Source organism: Pipra filicauda, unplaced genomic scaffold (assembly GCF_003945595.2).
Source record: "Pipra filicauda isolate LSUMZ 115617 unplaced genomic scaffold, ASM394559v2 scaffold275_size1018216_pilon, whole genome shotgun sequence".
NCBI classification, from domain to species: Eukaryota; Metazoa; Chordata; class Aves; order Passeriformes; family Pipridae; genus Pipra; species Pipra filicauda.
In genome coordinates, this window is record NW_024104393.1 from 891,674 (window position 1) to 906,048 (window position 14,375).

Genomic DNA, 14,375 nt, shown 5'->3' on the forward strand with positions numbered 1-14,375 from the left:
ACAGCAGCTGCTGGAGTGGCACCTGCAGAAATCCTGGAAGCAAGTCCCTCACACCACAGGTCTAACCAAGGTTCTGCAACTAACACATCTACAAATGATGGCAACTGAGAATCCTAAGCATTTCCACTATCACATCTCTGCATTTAAATAAACAGTTCTCCTTTACATTCTCCTGCCTGGAGTAAGCAAGTCAAGTGCTGTGTGTAGAGACCCATCTAGCAAACCCATGCATGAAGCCTGTGTTTCCATGAAGCCTGAATGGGTTATATTCAGGCTGTTAGTAGTTCCCCTGGATGTCAGAATACAAAAATGGAAATTAAAAGCCAACACATTTCCCAATACAAACACTACTTGTCTAACAAATTATTAACGATTGCAGAATTTATAACCACAAGAGATTAGAAGGCAGGATTCAGGAACTGCTTTGGAGGGTCCTGGCTGGGATCCAAGTTTTATACATATCACTTAAAAAGCAACTTTGATTAAAAGAACATCAAGACATTGACGAATGACAATTCTAGCAGAAGCAGGAGGGAGATGAGAGGCAGCATTATCACGAGAGCTCTGTGAGAATCACTTCAGTGATTGTTTAAAAACACAGGGGAAAAAAAAAAACAAATAAAAACTTACTTCAAAGTCCTGATACTGCTCTTCTGTCAGAGACTTCTTGGCTACAACAAGAACCCTCAGGCCTTCCCGAGCCATGTTACCACACTGGAAAGAAGGATCACATTGTAAACCAGAAACTCCACCTCCAGTAAGATGATTTATGCACAGCAATGTGGAGATGCCAATGTAAGATAGCAGGTTAAGAAAATAACCATCCCATTTGAGCAACTCGAGTGAGTCTATAATGTCTGATAAAGTGCATGATAAACCCGAGAAAAAAAAAGGAGATCTGCAATGGTTTGTAACCTATGCCAGTGATCAGAAAGAAAAATGTCCTCTCTGCTATACCAGGGTGGCAAAAACAATCCCATTGATTTAATTGTCTGTCTCTTAAGTAAAAGGACAAAAGCCTGTGATTTGCAGACTTCACATCTTTGGCCATCAACTCTTTTAAAATAATTATTATTTCTGTGAACACCAGAAAATCAGCAATTGAAGCTACCGTTAGGATGCCCCATCCCTGGAAGTGCTCAAGGTCAGGTTGGATGGGGTTTGGAGCAACCTGGTCTAGTGGAAGGTGTCCCTGCCCAAGGCAGGGGGTTGGAATGACATGGGTTTTAAGGTCTCTTCCAACCCAAACCATTCTGTGATTCTATGAACTTTGTGCTACCATTACTACTAACCCGACAAACATGTCCCAGTACCAAGATGCCAAATGTAGTTTTGAAATTAGACCTTTCAGTCTAAAATAGATCCAAACACAGAATCAAGTCCAAGATAAATTCAGTGAGTGTCAATCAGTTTTTGAGCTAAACCCATTTTATTTACAGGACTTATTCTGCACTAAATATGCTGAACTTGCCACTTGACTTCCTTGTTATTACATATATAATTGGCTGAAGGTTAATCCAATGAATTGCCAAGATCAGTGACCTTCTGGCTTACAGATATTTTAGCAGGCTTTGTCAGGTGTTTTTCTGGAAGGAGAAAAACCCCCTCATGAGGAACCCCCCAAGCACAGGAGGGACAGCCCTGTACCTCCTCTTCCAGCCAGTCGTTGTACTGCACAATTCCAGCCATCACCACATCTGCCCCCTTCATATAGAAGGTGATCTCTCCTGTAGATTCATCCTGCAGATAAGAAACAGAACAGTCTAAGCTGGGCCAGTACTGGCAGATTTGGAGGGGCCTCAGCAAGTTAATGATGAGTTCTTAGCACAACAGTCACAGAAATGTCTGTGCTGGGTCAGGCTGGAGGTCCACCTGGCTCAGCATCTTGTCTAGGGGCTAAAAGGAGATGCTTATTCAATTCCAACTCAGTTACTTGCAGCAGGAATTAACGTTTAGACAAGGAGGATCAGTTTTTTAATCAGCCACACGGCATCTCCACACAGACACCTCTCAATCCTGACTGTGTGTGCCCTCAGAATAACCTCTAGCCCTCACCTTGAAAATGTATTTCATGCTCACCTGAAACAATAAAACAGATGCATGAAGCTTAACAGAGCAAAAATCACTCTAATTTACCCCCTCTGTTATATTACATGGTACAAGCAAAATTAAAGCTTCTGCTTGCCACAGAAAGGTCAGGTTGCTGCCTGCCTTATCTGATACAAGCAATTTATAGGCTGCAAGCAATGCATATTTACATTACCACAGATTAAAAAATCCCTTCTAACCAGGCAGATACCTAAGAGGCCACAGGCATTAGTATTACAAGCTAATGGAAACGCTGGCAATTTCCTCAAAGGAGACAAAACAATGAGTAAGGAACAAACTGCTCTGTAAACCAAGATAGCCACCAGCGATAGGAAGACAACAAAGTGAACACAGCAAAACCAAAAAGCCCAGAAAGGTCTGCAATAGACAGCTGTGAATGAAGGGGGCAAAGTACTTCAGAAAAAAAAGAAAGGAAAGGAAAGAATAGCAGACACTTCAATCTCTCACTAATAGATGGGTCAGTTTGTTCCATCATTACAGAAACTAGTGGTGGAGGTGCTCATACACAAATAGTTTGAGTCAGCAAATAAAAGCCTCATGTCCTGTGGCAAAATAGAGTTTATATCCACAGGGAAAAAATAAAAGCAGCACCCGATGTGGAAACTAAACCTGCAAAGAAAGGAAGTATCTTTGCTGGGCAAATTAAGAAGTAGCCAAGGATAATGAAACTTCTTTACTGACCATTTTTGCCAAGCTCACAGAGATAGTCACAAGGAAGATTCTTATAATTAATCCTAACCATGGTTTTCAAGGTCCTGAAACATCCAGCCTTCATATACCGACAGACACACATCCCACATCCCCAGAGGAAAAGGTGTCACTCTACCAAAACAAGTAGAATCTGCTTAAATAAAACACAACGCTTTTGGCAGTAGCCAATGGTAAAGGTTTATCTATGAAATTATTTGATTAAAGAGTGTCTAACAACATCTCTGTAGGAAACTGAATAAAGACTCCACTTCCCGTGCTGCAGAACTGGCTTAGGATAGTTTAGATTTTTTGTCCAATATAAATACTGTATCAGCTATCTCCTTGCATTAGTCATTTCCTCTCCCTGAGTTCAGTAGGAGGTTAGTGCGTTCTCATATTATGGCAAGATCACACTATAAATCTGCTCAGAGTTTTGCCAGTTATATTGTTTTGGAGAAGCATCTTTTTCCACCGTGGTCTGACTCTGGCCACAGTTCAAAGGCTTCTTTCAATTCCAGATATGACAATAGCACTATCTTTGCTGTACAACAAAGATCATTCCACAGGGGTAAGGGGAAAAAAATGCAAAGAAAAAGAAGAATGGAAAATATTGTGGTCAAACAAACAGGCCTTCTTCAAAGAGGAAGATAAGTCAGTGCACAGAATGGTGAAGAAGCTGCTTGAGTTAAACAGGACTTCTTAGAACTGAAATAATCAGGTACAGAAATGACAGTTGATCACAAGGAAACAAGCAGATATTATAAAAATACCCCAAACCAGGCAACATCTGCTACTTGCTTTCAATATTAACTATTACTCTATTTCCTAAAAGTTATATGTTGAAGGGGATCTTTTCATAGGAGCCAGAGCAGACGGGATGCACAGGGGAGACGGGTGCCTGCCAGGGACTGCAGGAACAGCATTGCTGGGCTGGGCACAGGAATCACTTGCTGAAACTCCATCCCCAGGTTGTACAGGAAGCCTGGCAATGTGATCAGAGGAGCTCTCAACAGCCAAAAAACCTGCAGCTTATAAGAACGAGCAATACCTGCAGAGCTGAGCAGAAAACTTTACCATTTGGATTCCACTCACTACAATGGTGAGTGCAGCTTCATTTCCCTTCCTGCCTCATCACTCTGTGTTTTTTCTTCTGGATAGTTCAGCTACTTTCCTTCCCCTTATTTTTGTTTTGTAAACAAGTAGCAGAGTTTTAGAAGATACACTGAAGAGGTAAACACTTTGAAAGTTGTGGATCAAAACCAAATGAGCACCTAAACATCCACACATATAAGTTTAAACAAAGTAAATTTTACTTGATAACTACTTATAAATTATTTTTTTTTAAATGAAAGTGAAAACCCTGATTGAAAATCTTATTTTGGAATACACAGGAACATGGCAAAGTAGTACCCAGGCAGCCAATATCTGCTATTCAACCCTGACTCTGCACAGGGTAGAGAGGGAGCTGATTTTAGCGGCTTAGAGCAGCTGAATAGCTACAAAATAAAAACACTCAATTAACAAGCACAACAGAGAGAGACCAATGCTTCTTTAAAAGTATTTACAATCAGGATCTGGGCCTGATGTTGCTCCCACTGACCACAAGTGGAAGTTTTGCTGGTTTTGCCAGCAGAAATATCCTAAATACAGAAATACAAACTGGAGAATTTCTTCCTAATGGGGGAGATGGTGGACAATAGATAATTTAAAAGGAATAAGCTTCAAATCCAAAAGGCAAAAAAAAAAAAGAGGACTGTCTTCCACTTAGATGAGAAAATTTCAGGCAGAGGAAATTTTTACAACCTGTTTCCAGATACTCCAAATAAACACAGTGTAACCCAGTTTTACTGCAAAGTGAATAGGGGAGGGAAAAAATAAAATAAAAAAAAAAAAAAAAATAAAAAACCACTCCCACACTATTCTCCCCACCCTAAATAAGAAAGCTGCAGAGCCCACGGAGTGATACCAAAAAATCCAGTCTTGCCCTGGATTATAGGTTTCATATTCATGTTTTAGATTCCTGGTACCAATTATCTGTCTGTACTCTCAGTAAAAAAAATAACAAGGATGTTTTAATTATCTCCAAAAGAAATATTCAGACTGCTTCAACTTGTTTGCTCCACAGGCAAACAGCAGTGCCTTACCACAGTGGGGTTTATCTTACTAACATAGTGCTAGAGAGTCAATATTAAAAACTAGCAATGATAATGGTGACAACTCTTTTTAGGCACACTTTGTCGTTGTTCTTTCTTTTTAAAGTATTTTTTTTCTCTGAGGCTCTGATCTTACACTAGATTTTATCTAAAGCCACAGTCGTGTATGATTTCAGCTGGGCACGTATTCAGCGTGTGCAGTGCCTGCTGCTGATCGAGGTACTTGCACAACTGCTCCCTTTCACCTTAACTCAGCTATTTCCAAGCCCTGCTCGTGACACTGTGTGCTCAGCCTGGCTGTGGGCTCTGTCCAACAGCTCACACTAAAAATCATCTCCACAGCTCCCTGCAGCTCCAAGTGCTTCCTCCCGTGGTGCTGTACTTCCACAGGCTCTCAGAGGACTTTTCGTGGCTGGCAGGGATCTGGGGAGCAGATTCACAAAACCACTAACAATATCTTAAAGTTGTTGTGGCATCAGTTGAGAATCCCCTCCCTCCTTCCCACCTGCTGCCTTCTCCATCATTCCTTGTTGTACCCCACAATGCTCTGGAGATGCAGTGTAAGCTGGACCCGTGATCCTGCTTGGCTCCTGGCTGACCCTGAGGGGGGAAGGCACTTGTGACCAGGGTCCATTCACAGCCCCAGTCCATCCCACAACAACCCTCTCAGCTCTGCCAGCACGACAGTGGCACGGACATAGATGTTTGATGGGTTTCCCTTCATGTTTTGCCCAGTGACAGTGCGGAGCCTCCCTCACCGGAGATATTCCAGCACCATCTGAACACAATCCCATGCCATTTGCTCTGGGATAACCCTGTTTGAGCAGGGAGGTTGGACCAGATGCCCCCCTGTGGTCCCTTCCAGCCTGACCCATCCTGTGATTCTGTGACTGACAGGAGATCCCGCAGGACACGGAGCTCACCCGGACGATGATGCCCATGCGCTTGCTCTCGTAGGTGAAGGGGAAGATCTGGAGGATGGTGAAGTTCAGGATGTGGCCGCCCGGGGTCCTCAGCTGCACGGAGGACTGGTCTCTGCCCACCAGCGTCAAGCCCACGCTTTCGGTCCACTGTACCAGGGCCACCTGAGGGGAGGAGGACACGGTGAGGGCACCCAGAGCCCACCATGAGGGGAAGGGATAGTGGGGGGGGTGCAGAGAATTCATTAGTCATTAATGGTGCTATCAAATAGATCTGTTGATAAATAAAGGTGCTCCTCTATGCCTCTTCCTAGTGGTTTTCCATGATTTAGAGGCTTACTAACAGTATTTTCGTGGTTTGGGCAGCCCAGCTCCTGTCTGGTTCAGCTGCCAGGCTGTCCTAGACCCTCAGCAAGAGGTGATCACCCTTCGACTGCCATGTTCAATTGGACACGAGGAGGAATTTCTTCATGGAAAGGGTGGTCAGGCATTGGAAGGGGCTGCCCAGGGAGGTGCTGGAGTCCCCATCCCTGGAGGTGTCCAAGGAATGACTGGACATGGCACTCAGTGCTCTGGGCTGGCTGACAAGGTGGGGATCGGGCACAGGTTGGACTCCATGGTCTGGGAGGTCTTTTCCAACCTAAATGATTTTGGGATTCTGTTCCAAAGGAACAAGGGCAGGCACAGGGACCCTCTGCCCAGCCCTGTGGTACCCAAACCTCCTTGGGCACATTTGGTAAATCTCTTTAAAAACACTTCCTTTTTGAAAGTGCTATGTCCCAGCTTGCTGTTTATGAAATCAGGAATTCAAACCAATGAATTCACCCTGGATTTAAAATATCAAAGCTAGAAACACTAATGCAGCCCATTAAAAATTCATATTCAAAAAGCAAGCAAACAAAATGAGCTCTGTTATTATCTATCTGTTCAGTAGTAACAGTTCATCGACACCTTTCAAGCTCTGTAGTGATCAGCAAGGCAGCTGAAGGCAGGCTCAGACACTTCTTAGCAGAGCCCTTCTCCCTAAACATTAAAAATACTGAAAAACAAAACAAACAAAAAAAACTCTAAATCAACCTCAGATTTTTCAAGGCACACACCAGAAGTCATTTAACTGAACTTAGGTGGGTATCATTTTGATTGCAGCTTCCAGTATTTAAGGACCTAGAGCACTGAATTCTTTCCTAGCTTTCACTAGACTGCAGCTGAGTCAGGACAGAAGACCAAAGCCTTTATTTTGCTTCCCTGACAATCCTCCCAGAATCCCCACCTCAGCTGACACATCCATCTAAGACTGAGCTTGCTGAGACTTAACTCTAGAAGCTGTCTGGGCAGTAACAGATGGGAGCAGCAGCTGACACGAGCCCATATATCACTGGCCTCCAGAAAGGATCAAGGGATACTTTCTCCAAACAGACATGAAATACTGGAAGTGTTTTACAGTGACATTTTCAAAGGCAGGAGAGCACTGGGGACATGGTTGCCACTGACTTGAAGATTAATTATACCTTATGCCTTTCAGGTTCTGCCTTTAAGTGACCACAAATGCCTTGGAAAAAAATGAAATTTATTTTGGGAAATCACAAACGTGAGATACAAATAAAAATGGAACCTGTAAATTCTTATATTTGGTCTAGATCTTGTTAAAAGAATTGACCCAGTTGGGTCTAATTGGAGAATCTTTTGTGAACTCAGATCCCTTTAATTCAAAATTAGGCATAAAAGAAAACTTAGAATAAACTTTTGGTTTCATAAAGTAGTCTTAAATTGTCAGATTAAAATAAAACTCAAAAAGTGGTTGAGTTGGCTTTGCCTTGAAAGACCTTTAAGTCAATTTGAATCAATATTTGGTTTAATATTAGCAAGTTTTTGCAGGCTTACTCAAAGATTACAAATCAAAGGCTCTTTCAAGCTTATCTTTGAAAAAGTCTCTTCAAGCCATCCTCAGTGCATTAAAGTGTGCAGTTAGATAATCCTCCTAACAGCCTCCCAGAGCAGAGATGGAGCTTGGGTTTCTAATACTTTGGTTAATAAATAATTATTGAGAATTGCTCACAACACAGTGTTATGTGATGTTCAGCCTGACCAGCACTGGCTGTTGATTTGTCCATGTGGGTAAGCTGCAAATGCCTGGAGAGACAAATCTCTGCTCCCAGTTCTGCACCTCCTTTTTACAGACACCTCCTCCCTCCTTCCCTGTCAGCATCTCATTTAAATCCCACATCAGGAAGCTTTAAACCTCCAGAAAGAAAAGTCTTGTACAGAGGACCAAATGGATGAGCAGTCAGAGATGCTACATCATGCACGGGACACACTTCAAACTAATTGACTGCAGAGCACCAGGAACTGGGGATGGCCCTGAAACGGTACCTCAATGGGAAGGGAAGAAGAATAAAAGAAATCCCCTTTTTCCATGCTGCTCCTGAGCAGGCGTGGGTCCTGTCTCACCTCCAGGTGAACCACGGGGCCGGGGGTTGACTCCATGAACGTGCCACTTCCCAGCCTCTACAGTACTTAATGAATAACTACTGAGAGAGACGGTGATGTCATTTTGAAGTGTTCCCATCAGATGTACTAAAAGCACTGACATTACTGTCTCCACTCAACAGGGAATACAATGGGCCTGGCCTTTAGGAAGTGCAGTGGCACCAGTGGAAAAAACAATGGCAACAGAAGCACCGACAGCTCTTCTGGCAGAGTCCAGGCACCTGGGACAGGGAGCATGTCCTGGCTCCATGTGAGACAGAGGAGGTTTATTCTGTGTTGTACAAACAGATAACTAGAGGTGCTCTCAAGCCACAGTGAAAAGATGAGAAACATCCAACATGCAAAAATACGTTAACAGCTTAGACTGAGATTTAAAAGAGGCTTGAAGGCCCTCAAACACCTCCACCAAACATGCTCACTGAGGAGGGAAATCAATAAAGTGACCACACGCCTGGATTTTCCAGCTCCATCCAGGCCAAGCCCGATACTGATCTGAGCATTACAAAGCAGAGCAGCTCCAGCAGCTCAGCACACCATCCCCAAACTTTGCTCTTTCCGACAATTAAATTACCCAAGCCACCACTGAAGTGGATATCGACTAATAAATTTCATTCTAAAGAGACAAATTGATCCTTGCGTGCCATGAGTTGCTCTGCAGAGCCCCATTTAGGGCTGCCTGGGCAGGCAGACAGCAGGCAGAGACCAATTGATCCGTGCACCCTTTCATGTCCTGGCAGCTGTGGAGGGTTGTCAGGGTTAAAGACTGTTTGCCCAGGAATCTCAGGCACTCTTATCTCTGATCAGATTATATCTATTTCATTTCCCCTGTTAGTTACTGTATGGCCACAACTGACAACTGGCTCGCAGAGCCCCAAGGCTGTAACCGATATCTGAATAAAGATACTTCAAGACTTCTAAATGGCAGCGTGCACAGGAAACAAATTTAGGAAATCCTGCTTTCTGTTACAGGAAATGAATCCTGTGCCAACTGGTAGAAATTACCCTTGCTGTTAAAGTAAAGAGAATACAAGTTTTTGTACTCATTTCATAAACTGACCTTCCCTGCCATGGCAATATTTTATTGATATAAGATTTCAAAGGCTGGCTTTAACAGGAGTCCAAAGCCATTCCCCCACAGGGAATGTTATTTAACAGCATTGCTCCCTTCTGAAGGACTCCATTTGTGTTGATCCTGCATTTTGTACCATCTAGTATGACACACAGAGCATGGCTAAACAATATTTGTGTATCTAAGACCTACAGACAATATTTCCTCAGTGCAGCAAAGCATATCTGATTTCTTAACCCACTGTAATTCTCTACTTAAGATATCACAAGAAAGGAAAAAAGAATTTAAACAATAATCTTGGAAGGATTAGTTATCATGCTGTAGTAAAACAAACAAACAATATCCCCTGGGCATTTCAGACAAATTGCTGCATAAATATTTTAAAGACAGAACAGTGTAAGGAGAAAAAGGAAAAGAAAAATCACTGACTTCACTATATACCACAGTATATATGTAAACAAACAGAGAATCTGTGCAAAAATAGCCAGTAAATGCTTTAGGGGGAAAAAAACCCCCAACTTAAATGCAGATCACAAAAATTACCATCTGGAAATCATTCAGAACTCATTTCAATCCAAAGGCAGTTGCTTTCTGTAAGCTGCTTTTACAGGGGAGAGCAACACACTACAGAGGAGAAAAGCAGGTAAACAAACCTCTACCCTAGACTGTGTGTGGGAGAGGATGAGAGGACACCCACACCCTGCTCAGGGAGGAGGAAATGCTGGTTGGCACTGTGGGCACATCCACGGAGGAGGGGGAAAGAGCAGAGATGCAGCTTTTGTACAGTGAAGAGAAAAACACACTGTATGAAATGAATTAATTACCTTGCTTTGGAAGAAAAACACTATAGGGAAGAGTTTGAATGCATATGAAACATGGAAACTAACTCTGTGTGCCAGTCTTTCAGTAATTCATACAATCCCAAAATCCTCACACAGCTGGGCTTCTAACAAATAAATGTATTTCCATGCAAAGCATTTCTCCTCCTCTAACAATGAGGAGAGCCAGCTTCTCTTCTGATGTCAGAGGTGAAAAGCTTATTATCAGAGGCAAAGTTGGTTTATTTGGGGCAATAAATGGAAGAACCCTTCAAATGTAGTCAGAGGGGTGATATGTTCTCATAGCATCAGTGGGATTCTCAGGGGAAGTGTCAAACTTCAGTCTCTTTCCATAGCACAGAGCAAGTGTAGTTATACAAATTAACAGAAAACAAAGTGATTAATCTTGGTTGCACCAAAAGATATATCCAAGAAGTGTAACCAATAGCAAAACCGTATTTTATTCCTCCTGTCTTTGTCACAGAAGGAAACAACACTATAATTAAATTTTCCAAATTTTGCAGACTTTTGCAAACACTTCAATTGAAGGTCCTGTATTGAACCTGATCTCTCAAGTGTCCAGTTAAAGTTCCCAGTGATTGTTTGGAGAGCTGTAAAGTTTTTCCCCCTTGTACCACCCTGCATAGCCCTGGCTGTGCTGGGGGCTGGCAGAGACCTGGCAGGGCACAGCTTTGCTCCAAAACAAACTTGTGCACTTCACTCTTGAGCACTGGGCCTGTCCATCTGCATGGGAAGGGATGTGTCCTGGGTCAGCAGCGCTGCCCAGTGTGATTTACAACTTTTCACTTGGTCTGGAAGTTCAAACACCTCACAAAGCAGGGACAAGCTGAACTCTGTGAGTGTTCTAACCTCCTCTCACAAGTTTCCTCCCCAAACAAGATAAAACTGCCCATAATTCACCAAACACAGTCAAAGGGACTCATGGTGTTGAAGTGCAAAATATACCCTGGACAAAAGCTGCAGAAACAGGAGCAAAAATTCTGTGATGATGCAACAGATCCCAGTCACCATGTGGATCTGTAGCTTCAGGCAGAGAGACAGAACAGCTGAGAGGGCACTTATGGTGTATCCATGGGTTATCAGAGCAACAAACACATTAAAATATTATCCCCTCCACTAAACTGGAGCGCTGCCTCCAAATATCCGTGGTTTTTTCCCAGCAACAAGCACAGTCACACAAAAGTATCACATTGATACTTTTATCCACCCCAGTGGGTACTGACCTCATCAGGACTGGAGGCCTGGTACACCCTGCAGGAGTCCTCGTAGTGTCTCTCAGCCTCCGCCTGGTCCGTGACCCCGTTGGACTCGTACACGGGGGTGACGTTGTGGCACAGGGCGATGGCCTTCACCGCCTCGTGCACGCGGCTGCTCATCGTCTTGCGCACCTTCGTGGCCAAGGTGAGGCCCTTCACTGCAGGGGGGTCCTGGGATTGCTTATAAACAAAGAAAGGAGAATTACTGTGAGGAAAAAAAACAAATTAAATGAAGTCTTTACTTCAGTGAAGACCATATATGAGGCAGCTGTGCACACTGTCCCCAGAAATGAGGCACACTCGACACAGACCTTAACTCAGGCTATCACTGGAAACACCCCAGGCCAATCCAGCTCCTTTATCACTGCTACTGGTACAGTAAAATGCCCCCAAAGTTTTACCTAAGTTTTTGGAACAGTACACCAGGAAAACAAACCTTCTGTTGCAGAGCCACCAGACACCAAATGGTGATTGAGCAAAGGCAGAAGACTCAGTGAAACCACTTTTTGTTCCACAAAAGACTGGTGTGGCTTGGAAAATTTACACTCACTTGGGTTTCAACGTGCAAGAGAATACAATTGGTGAAAACAGAAAACAGATGACTCGTATGGAGCTAGAAAATCTTAATTACATTAATTTAATTTTTAATACTATTTTTAGTATCAGAATGGGAGTCTTCAGATAATTGCACAATTACTAAATTATCCTGGTTGAAGAAGGGACACACAGTGATCCAGTTTCCTGCTCTGTTAACCTTTAGTGTCAAGAGGACAAAAGTTTCACTTCCAGGTCAAAGGCCACAACGTGGTAAAAATAAGAGCAAAGAATAAGAACTACAGTTCAAAATGAATCATTGCCAGCAAATGCTCCTCATTATAAGGAATCTCACTTGGTAATTATACAAGTTTTATGAGACATATTCTTTACCAGGGTAATTCCACGTGTTATTTTCCACACTAGTGATTAGGATACAAGATCTTCAAATTTAATATTGCTGCTCATCAGCACTGCTGCCAAAATCAAACAGCAAACCCTCAGCTGAAGTGCATTCAGTCACTAGTCACATACTGGAATAATCAGTCACCCAAATGTTCTTGACAAATATTGAATACTTTGGCAAATAATTAACTAGTAGTCAAGTTTTCTCTAGAGACTGAGTACAGCATTGAGGACAAACAGAACTGAAGTTTGGGGGTTTTTTGCTGGATTTCTTTTTTTTTTTAGTGCAGTTCAGTCATTTAAGGGTCTCAACACCTAGAGAAGAACGAGATGCTAAGAACAAGGAAGGAAAGAGAGAGAGATGCCTAGATATCTAAATAAATGTCTGTTATTTTACACTCAGACTTCAGTAACAAGCACATAAACCCTCTTACACTTGCATGTGCTGGGGCATTTAAACACTGAGGACATGGAGTACCTACAGATGCAGCAAGCAATCATGATGTTATTTATGCATTGAGCATCCAACGACCTTCAGACTTTTCCAAAACGTAACAGTCATTAACAGATCTCTGCCATTATAATTCATCATTAGCCCAGTGACCTGGTAAACTTTTGTGAATGAAGAGTTAATTGATGCAGTTCAATTCTACCTGGGTGTATATGCTGAATATGTGGCTCTGCACTTCATCCATGGAGTCCAGCCCGTACGCCACCGTCCCCAGGTGGAGTCGCTTGAAGACCATCTCGTTCTGTGTCAGAGTTCCTGCAACAAAAGCAGCACCAGACATGGAGTGGGAACCAACACACCTCTTTTCCAGCACTCCTTCTTGTCCTTGTGCCTCAAATTCAAGATAAACTAAGTCAGAAGCTGAACCAGTCACTGCACCAGACTCTCAGCACAGGTCGGGGCTGGCAAAAAAGACAATATTTGCCTATTTGTCAACCTGAAGGCTGATTCTCCTGGGAAGCAGTGGTGCATAAATAAGAAAGAGATTCACCCCACAGTCAGTGCCAGCAGGAGCTGCAAGCATAATTCTGATCCCATTGGAACAAAAAAAACCTGGAAACAACTTCAATGGGACCAGGATTTTATGTCAGACCAAGCTTTTCATTACAGCTTCCAGAATCAAGCCCAACTTCAAAAGTGTAAAGACAGCAGCAAACAGGCTAATGATATGTTTCTGCCTACCTGTGTAAGCTATCTTTATCTGGCTTTGAAAACTAGTTCTAAAAAGTTGATTTTAATTTTATTTTTACCCTCAGCTTTTGTTTTAATAGCATGCTTTAAGTGTTCTTTGAAGTAGTGTAACATTCCTGTCCTACCTTACCTATAGTGCCTTCAGAACAAAAAAAAAAAAATGCAGAACTTTTTTTCAAAAACTGATTAAATCATAACGTCAAAGTGACAGGAAATGCATATTTCTTCCAGTCCAAAAAAAACTTACATTATACTCTCTGCCTGGCCAAAAATGTAACAAAATCCCAACAACAACATTCCATGACTTTCTACAGATACCTGTTTTGTCTGTAAGCAAATAGGATATCCTGCCCAATTGCTCAGGAATAGTGCTGGATCGAACCACAGTGCCGGGGATTTTGGAATCTCTGCGGATCACCCAGCTGTAGACAATTTTCCCCATGTCCAGGTTCACACGTAAACTGTGCAGGAGGGAGGGGGAAAAGAATAATAAAAAAAAAAGATATCACCAGTTAAACTTCAGAAAAAATCCTTGTGAACTGCCACAGTGCAATGAAAGGACACACAGTCCACCCTGACTTTGAGCTGCTAAAGAGGGTGTTTCAGGAAAAGTATATTCAAAGCGAGTGGTCAGGTGGCAAAGGTAATTACACTGTAATTCAAAGACAGATGATAAAATTACAATGAGAAGAACAGATATGATTTGAGGGGA

At 42.7% G+C, this 14,375-nt stretch overlaps 1 protein-coding gene across 1 annotated transcript in view; it reads right to left on the reverse strand.

Annotated features, from left to right (window-relative positions):
• Nucleotides 1–14,375, reverse strand: part of ATP9A (ATPase phospholipid transporting 9A (putative)) — a 53,010-nt gene that overhangs the window by 13,919 nt on the left and 24,716 nt on the right. The window contains exons 12-17 of the mRNA XM_027751891.2: nucleotides 13,982–14,124; nucleotides 13,116–13,228; nucleotides 11,491–11,703; nucleotides 5,876–6,037; nucleotides 1,648–1,740; nucleotides 631–714 (exon numbers count right to left, since the gene is read on the reverse strand). Coding sequence (XP_027607692.1) covers nucleotides 631–714; nucleotides 1,648–1,740; nucleotides 5,876–6,037; nucleotides 11,491–11,703; nucleotides 13,116–13,228; nucleotides 13,982–14,124 — 808 coding nt within the window. The remainder of the gene's footprint in view (nucleotides 1–630; nucleotides 715–1,647; nucleotides 1,741–5,875; nucleotides 6,038–11,490; nucleotides 11,704–13,115; nucleotides 13,229–13,981; nucleotides 14,125–14,375) is intronic.